The sequence below is a fragment of the Octodon degus genome, unplaced genomic scaffold (genome assembly GCF_000260255.1).
Source record: "Octodon degus isolate 3935 unplaced genomic scaffold, OctDeg1.0 scaffold00009, whole genome shotgun sequence".
Lineage (NCBI taxonomy): Eukaryota > Metazoa > Chordata > Mammalia > Rodentia > Octodontidae > Octodon > Octodon degus.
In genome coordinates, this window is record NW_004524585.1 from 24,551,363 (window position 1) to 24,560,600 (window position 9,238).

Below are 9,238 nucleotides of genomic sequence, written 5' to 3' on the forward strand. Positions count from 1 at the left end.
ATCAAATCTTGCCAGCAGGGACCAAAAGCTATACAGGAAACAAGACTCGTAGCAGAAGCTCCAGCGGGAGGGGCAAGGCTGAGGAGCAGGGCGCCTGCGCCCGACACCCTTATGAAGCATGTTTGGACCACTGAGATTTTGAGGAAGGGAACTATTGCATTCCTAGGTTGTGAGATAGCTGTATAATGTTAGGTGAAATTCTGAACTTCCTGTATTTTTTGAAGATTAAGTACCATTCTGGATGGGTTTGTGCAGAATATGACAGCCTGGCCTTGGGTAATATGTATTATGGCTCCTGAAACATTCCTTTCTGGTATGGTTCCCTGAGAACCAAATTTGCTGAAACAGTCTTCTGCCATCATGTTTCTCCTGTGGAGTCCAATAACCATACACTGCATCTCCTGAAACCACGGACCAATGAGGATTTTCCTCCTTTAACCTGAGGGTACCTTGGTACCATGACTCACTGACAAGCTGAAAAATGTAAATTGATTAGGTATCTATCAATAAAGGATTAAGCAGAAAGAAACCTTGAATTTTCTAGTCCCATACAATGTTGGTCAGAAACTTCTGATTCATTATACACTACACATGAATTACTCCAAAATCTTTCTTTTCTGTTTATTCTTCTCCATAGGTATGGGGATATATTTAACCCAAATGTATTCTGTGTAAATATCAATTTATTTATATAATTTTTTTTTTTGGCAAAACCAGGGATTGAACTCAGGCCCTTGCACTTGCCAGGGAAGTGCTTATTCCACTGAACCATCTCCCTGCCCCCTGTAAATATCAATTTAAAAGCATTTTGTATTACAAACTTGGGATATTGGGTTCTTTTGGAAATTAAAAACTGAGTTAGCAAGTTAGGACAGTATTTCCTCAGTTACTATTCGCAGAGAAAGCTGATCCCTTTGGAATATGAGAGGTCTTCCTTGTTATTCCCTGCTTGTAATCTATGATATATGTACTGAAATCAAGGTGACCTGACTCACTTTGCAAATGAGTTTGATATATAAATAAAACTATTTTAGCACTGTGTGCTTTCTGGTGCAGAGAATCAAACCTAACACTTCATGCATGCCAAGTAAGCAGTCTATGCTTGAGCTACATTCTTTGCCCCAATTTGACACTCTGGGTGGACACATACAGTTATCTTGAGAGAGGACTATCTACTCTTGTTTTACTGAAATCTAGACTAAGCCTTAGAGGGTTTTGACTAAGAAAATGTAGTTGGAACTGAGAATATTGACTTGAAGCAGAAGTTGAGACGGTACCATGCGGCTTATCACATCTGGATGCTTACCATAAGACAGTACTGGAAGCAGGGTTTCTTCAGCAACTTTGCTCCAGAAAAGGATAGTGACAAGAGTCATCAGAACCTACAGTACATGTGGCCTGAGTGAGAAACAAATCTTTGTTATAATCGAGTATCTTGTAATACTGTGTACCCATCACAGCCCATTCTTACTGCTATCTGTATCTAAATTACCCATCTAGTGTCAGAAAGCAGCTGATGTTTTCCCTACAAATTATCTAACTTTTAAAGTGTGAAAAAACTGAGGCTCAGGCCAGTGAGATAGCTCAGTGGACTAAGTACCTGCCTAGGCAAGTGCAAGGACCAGGGTTCAATCCCCAGCATCACATGCTGTGCCATCCCTGCCCCTGGGTGTGCTGAGCAGGCCACCAAGATAGGGCGTGGTGGTACACACCTGTAATCCCAGTGCTGGGGAGGCTAAAAACAGGAGGATCACTATGAGTCCAATCTGTTCAGAGAGACCATGTTTATCAAATACATAAATAAAAAATAAAATAAAACAGGCTCAATGGGGTTCAATTGTTTGCAGATGCTGGTGTCAGTCTCTACATTTGACTTCAAAGTGAACCCATTTACTTGAATTCCTCATCTCAGACAATTAAGGCTTTGAACTACACCATTATTTTGCCATTAATTCTATCCCACACTATACTATGAATATGAGTAAGATGTGCAGATGTATGAAATAGCTAATCAAATTATATACTATATCCCATTTTATATTTTGATATTTTTTTTTTTTTATTTTTGTGATACTGGGGAATGAACTCAGGACCAGGCAAGTGCTTATTCTACTGAGCTATCTCCCTGGCCCTAATTTTTTTTTTTTTTTTTTAATGTATATAGTACAAGGTTTACAGGGTTTCACTATGTAGATTGGACTTTAGTGATCCTCCTGTTTTCAGCCTTTCAAACACTGGGATTACTGGCATGTACTACCACACTGTCTCAATCTCTGTCTCAGCATGCCCTGGGGGCGGGGCCAGCAAGACCTGCTGGGAGTAGAACCCTGGTTCCTGCGCTCTGCCTAAGCAGGTGCTTTAGCCCGCTAAGCCATCGGGCCAGGCCACAGTATTTAATATTGCCACTGTGGTTTCTTATTTTTTACCAAATACTTTTACATGAAAATTACTAACAGATGAAAAGACTTTTTGAGAAGTTTTCTCTAAAAGCCATACAAAAGCCACATACATTTATTCATGTATTAGTCTATAAGCTTTAGATTTATATTTTAAACATGTTGTATTGGGGCTGGGGAGATGTCTCATTAGAATAAGTGCTTGTGTGGCAAGTGCAAGGGTCTGAGTTCAATCCCTGGTTCTGCCAAATAAATAAATAAATAAATAAATAAATAAATAAATAAATAAAATAAACATGTTGTGTCTCTAACATGTTAAGAGAATTTTAAATCACATACATTGTATTGCATTGCAAACTCATTTATTTATATTTAAAAATCCAAAACAACATAATAAATTTGGCTTCTTTTCCCCACAGAAATGGGAAATATATTTCAGTAAAGGACAGTTTTATTATTTTTATGTATTAGGCTGTTAGATTTTATGGTTCTTTAAAATATGATACTAGCAAAAATAACATTAACTGATTAGTGTATGAACAGTTTACAATAATATGGTAAGAAACAAAAACTCATGGGAAAAAAAACCTTTAAAGAAATTTTCAGATAAAACTATTACAATACAGTTTATTCCTAATGACAACAGGCCCATTAATAGAGCACTTCTGTACAAAAAAAATAACAAAAATAACCAAGTATGGCATTTATTGCAGCAACAAAAAAATTAAAGGTCATAATGTCTGTAACGTAACCCCCACCCCCAGTGGTATAGTGGCTTCTGATTCCTTAAACATAGAAATGCTGTTCTTCACGGTAGAAAGATGAAGTCTTCTTATCAAAAGGCACATTCTTATCTGCAAGGAAAGAACATTATGTCACTTTTGCAGCAAATTGAAACATTTTAAATGTTTCACATTTTAAATCTCTCACAATTTCCAGAGGGTAGAACACAAAGTACTTAACTTAAATAAATTTTAACTAATGACTTCAGTAAAACACACAATTACTTTGTATATATTAAGTATTTCAAATATTAGCTCTGAATAGTAATTGTAACTTCAAAGAAATTTTATATATAATTTTATGGATAATAACAAAGCATACTGTAGTCACAAGAAAATTATATTCTCTTGAGTGACTTCAATGAACTTACATATGTGCTGTAGTTATTCCTAGTTTTGTTTAGCTGACCCTATTTCTCAGTCTTCAAAAATGAGAATCAATTAGAGATACAGGATTAAAAGTAGAGTTGAAAAAAATACTTAGAGCACTTACAATGTGGTATTTACAGTGTGGCTATTCATATGGAAGACAATGGCAAAAATGTGCTCATTTTCCTCTTATTCACTAGTTCCTAGTTTTGTATTTTTTTTTAATCATACAAATTTATTGGATCTTCATTTTAAATACACAAATTACTAATTCAAATCTGGGCTTTTAAGAAACTTCTGTTAATAACATCCATCATAATTTAAACAATTTAGTCATTCTATGTTATATTTAAAGATGTGTGGTTTACTGATAAATCTTCATGAGTAATCAGTAGGATTTCGAACTTCACTGAAGATGTATCTGAGAATAAGTAAAGCTCTTTTCTGATTATATTATCAAAATTTTTAGTTATCAGCTTATAATAGATCTTTAAATGATTACAAGCTAAAGAACTCCTTATATTTATATCACAAGATATTGAATCTTTTAAATACACATTACAGATTATTTTTACAAAATATTATGCTCAGATTCCACTTTATAATTTCTTGTTCTTTTCATGTTTTAAAATCATTTTCAGTTTAATGATGATTTTTCACATTAGTTTAAAAAACAATCTGTGAATTCAAGTGTTATTTCACATAGTAAGAAATAAATCACAAAATTACCAGAATCTGAGTTCTAATAGGAATCCCACTTGGGCCATGTGAATGAGAAGGTGTTGGGAAGCTGAGGAACACCGCAAGAACAGCACACGCGCTTCCTGACAGAGAAGGCCCGGCACCAAGCAGCAGTGCCACAATGTGTGTCTGCAGGAAAGCTCTGTGAGACTCGCCATCAGTCTCAAAGCACATATGAAGACAGTAACCGTCCTTCGTGATCTATCCTAGTGCATTATGCCCTCTTCTTGAGAGTATTTATACACGACTCTTCCTCACCTAGAACACTGTGCTCCTCAGGGTGGGATGTCCTCAGAACCCTATGCTGACCAGTACCTACTGTGTGCTGTGCAGAACACCAATCTCTTTCCAGCGCGACAGAATAAAACTCCAAACAATAATAAATAAAGACATTTTTATTATTCTTCTCCACCAAGATCACTTTTAGCTGACCATCCTCACGCTGGAAACTTCCTTTCCTCTGCATCGGCTGAAGTCAAACCCACTTCACCTTTCTGGTATGAGCGGAAAGATCCTCTCTAATTATTTCTTGTACCCAGAATATTGCTGAGCACTATACTTTGCCACTGCTTTCAATTCCTTTCCCTTCTAACTCAGCCTCTATCCACACTGCAACTGCCCTCATTTGAAAAAACTGAGTTTCAAAATATTACTCTTCAGTTTTATTTAACTCCAATTCATCTTTCACAAAGCACCAGAATAATGTTCTGGAACCTAAAAATGAGTATCACTCCTCATTCCAGAGTGTTTGATGATCTAAGAGCCTCCTGGGCTGCTAAATCTCCATCTGAGGGCTGGTCAGATAGCTTAGTGGACTAAAGTGCCTGCTTAGGCAGAGGGCAGGGACCAGGGTTTGATCCCTGGCATGCTGTGCTGGCCCTGCCTCTGAGGCATGTTGAGATAGTGACTGAGACTGGGCGTGGCAGTACACGCCTGTAATCCCAGTGCTTGGGAGGCTGAACACAGGAGAATCATTATGAGTCCAATGTGTGTAGTGATGAGACCCTGTAGATCCTGTCCTAAATACATTTAAAAAACAAAAACAAAAACAAACAAAAAAACCAACCTCTTCATCTTTGGTGTGGCTCAGCCCCAAAAGCAGCAGCTTCTCCAGACCACCACATCCTGTATTTGCAGAGGCCCTGGCTCTATATACAACCCCTATGAGGGCCATGCCTGGGCTCACGCATTCAATATCCCTTTCCATGCAACTTTCCCCATCAGACTCTTACTTTAATCATATTATAGTTCTGAAAAGTAACTATACATCCACACCACTTACAAAGTACAATCTTCTCAGCTGTTATCCCAAACCCACCCACTTGCTCTTTTTTAGGAATCCTACAGTAATCTGAAAACATGTGCAGAATGTGCAGCACATGGAAAAAAAAAAAAATCTCCAAGATTTCCTACTGCCTGGAGAGATCATATGAAAGTCGTAAGAGGTTCTGGTGGACTCGAAGAAGCCAGAACAGAATTACATAGTGACACAGGTGTTGATGTACTAATAGGAGGACTTTTGACCAAAAAGAAAGGGATGGAGAAGCAGCTCCATCATCAAGCAGGACAAGGTAGGCCTCAGCTGTGTCATAAAGGGAGAATAAAGGCACCTTATCCCCTATCAGTACTGTTATACTGAAAGCTCATAAAACAAGTACTTTTATTGCATCATCTCCAAACTGGGGGACTCTTCCAGCTTGTAGTCAGCGTCTTACAACTGTTGCCAGCTAGCAGTTCTCACATAGACGCACTGGCCTGTGCACGTCCCAGGATGGTCAAGGCTCTTCGCTTTGCTATCACTTGAGCTGTATCAAAACACTGTTGCTATGAAAAGGGTTGAGCTTCATTATGTTTGAAAGTCTGTAGAAAGAGTATGTTATGAACACTCAATGAAGCAAAAGTTACTGCATACATAGGAAGACATAGCAGAGAATACCAAGCTAGAGAAGGTGCTTATTTATTACAGAACAGAGCAATGACATTGTTCCAAACATTCTTGGCAAGAGATGAAGAACTACTTCAAAGTGGCATTAGAACCTCGATAAATGAAACCTGTTCATTTCTGTCCTGACACTGCTTATCAGGAAACCAACTGCAAGTGGATGTTGCCTAATTCTTCAGAAGGGATGAAAACTCTGTTAGGGGAGGTGAGGGCACACAATTCTTGCATATTTTATTTATTTTTATTTTTTTGGCAGAACCGGGGATTGAACTCAGGCCCTTGCGCTTGCCAGGGAAGCACTTATTCCACTGAGCCATCTCCCCGGCCTTCTTGCATATTTTAAAAGTGCTGTACATTGTTTCACAGTAAAACTGGCAGTTCCTTCTTTCTTAGTGCATTAGATAAAACAAACAGTGGTGTACATCTCCAGTCATGAGACCAACTTAGAGTAAAGGGACAAGAGAATAGAAAGGTAGAATCTTTTACTAATGATGTTCAAACCCTGAACTGAAGAAGTTTAAACTGGAAATAACTGAACTCCCTGGGAGTGACAAACAGAAGTTCTTTAACATTAGAATGTAAGATGCAGAAAAATTAATAGTAAGGTTCTATCTTTGCTAAACTACAAAGTTGTTCAATTAGTTGGTAACAAAAGCTCAGGAAGCACTTGAGTCAACCACATTCTGGTGCTTCTTATTTACCACAATATTTTTCATCTATGGTAGGATTAGTCACAGAAATATAAAGGGTAGTTGAGATGTCCAATGTTCAAGAGTATTTCCAATGTTAAATTAAAAAGAAAATTAAAAAAGAGAAATAAAACAAGATATCTCAGCTATTCTGGTGATGGCAATGTACTTCTAGTGATCAAAATAAAAAATTAAAACCTATATGCTCGGCTAGTGATGGTGAACCACTTGGAACCCAAGTACCCAAACTGCAATCCAAAGCCCACTTATTGCAAGTGTCAACACTGCAATTAAACCTGAATACTGAGGTTTCAGCTCAGAAAATACAACTTGTCCAATGCTTGGCTGTTGGGGCGACTCGGCTTAGGTAGTTATAGAGAGTGCTCTGTACACTGGCAGAAGAGCGTGTCATAGGTTTGTCACCATGCTATTGCCCTGCCTGCATCTAACTTCTATATAAAAGTTATATACACTCTTTAATAATAATTCCTAGGGCCGGCACTTAGCTCAGCAGACTATCGCGCCTGTTTAGGCAGAGCGCAGTGACTGGAGTTTGATCCCCAGCTCACCATGCCAGCCCCGCCCCCAGGGTGGGAGATGATGACTGACATTTGGCGTGGTGGCGCATGCCTGTAATCCCAGCTCTTGGGAGGCTGAAAACGGGAGAATCACTACGAGTCTGAGATTCTGCAGACCCTGCACCAAATACCTAAAATAATGATGATGATAATTCCTGAGACATCATCTCTTCATTCATTGACCCCAAATTCCAAGTATCTATCTTTCATCAGTTCACAAACTAATTCAATAAAAAGCACTATGGGAGGCTGAGACAGAATGATCTCGAGCCCAGTTTGAGAATGTCTGAGTCCAGTCTCAACAACTTAGTGACTTAGTGAGTCCCTGGGATTCAATCTCCAGTATAAAATAAAAGAAAGAAAAAGCCCCAATAGTCACATAGCAACATTTTGTAGGTTGTGTGCTAAATATGCATTCTCTTTTGGCTTCTTAATAAAAGAACCACTGTTTTCTCTGTTTTTGTAAGCAAATATGAGTAATAAAGAAACAGTTCTGAAAAATTCTGATTCCCTAATAGGAGAGAAATATGGTATGGTTTCTTGCCTCACACTTTTCTGCTGCTTAAAGCAGATGTGACAACCTGAAACAACAGGCGTCACATAGTCATGACAGAACAGATGTGAGCTAAGGGTCGAGACAACTACATAAATGTAGTTAATTTCTGTCACCAAAGGCCACTGAATAATGCAACAACCACTACAGATGTCTCAGAACATGTCAGTAACATTGTGACTGTAGTGCTGGGTTTACTAGCACTCGTAGTAACCCAAGATCATGCATATTTTATATGACAAGGCAATTAGGTAATATTTTGGCTATTTCTCAAGTTTTAAGAATAACAGTCTTTCTTAAATGTCGTGTCATATGATAACAGAATTGCTTTTAGAAAGCATTATTTTAAAAGCTCATTCAGAAAAAAATTAAATTACAAAAATGGCTCTAAGTTCAAATCAAGTTTGAATAGAAAAACTGTTCCATTTCAGTTAATCATTTTTATTATTTGATCATTGAAGTGAATTTGCAAACAGTAGCCTCTAGAAGGTTTTTCCTCTGGGTCATTTTAAAAAGATATGCAAGTTTCAGATAACAAACACCATTTAGAGCAAAGGGAAAAGTTAATGTCTTAAAACCATCCTCTGGCGGTTGCCATCCATAAACCTGAGGTCCTGGTCTCAGGTTGTCCTGCATCTTGTGTGTGTGCAAGAGCCCTGCATGGGGTCACCTTCTGCCCCCTCTGTAACCCAGCCTGCTATGCATCGTCAGCATCCAAACAATCACAGCACAATGGGAACACTGAACCAAAGCTACAGTCATTTTATTAAATAAGTCAAATTCTGTATGACCAGAAATTTGTGCTTCATCTGTTCTATGTAAGTTTTGACTTAGAAATAGTGCATAATACACTTTTGTTCTAGATCTACACTGTCTAACACAATGGCAAGAAGTCACATATGGCAATTTAAGTTAAAATTTCAATTGGTAAAAAGTAAATGAAATTCTACATTCATTTCTCCAGTCATACCAGCTGCTTGTCAACTGCTCAAGAGCCACATATGACTGTGACGATGAAATGGTACACTGTGATTCCCAGTTATAAATGCAGCAAAGAAAATTTTCTTTTATGGATCAACATCTACAGAAAAATAAAGCAGCAGCAACAGCAACAAAATCCTAAATGAAGGTTCTCTTTTTGATCTATCTAAGTAATGGCAAACATAATAGTTTCCTTTACCAAAAAAA

At 37.9% G+C, this 9,238-nt stretch overlaps 1 protein-coding gene across 1 annotated transcript in view; it reads right to left on the minus strand.

Moving 5' to 3' along the window:
• Positions 1-2,794: 2,794 nt before the first annotated feature.
• Fam174a (family with sequence similarity 174 member A) overlaps positions 2,795-9,238 on the minus strand; it is a gene marked incomplete at its 5' end in the record, with an annotated part of 47,989 nt that continues 41,545 nt past the window's right edge. Inside the window, one exon of the mRNA XM_023707588.1 lies at positions 2,795-3,250. Within this exon, the coding sequence (XP_023563356.1) occupies positions 3,247-3,250 (4 nt within the window). The remainder of the gene's footprint in view (positions 3,251-9,238) is intronic.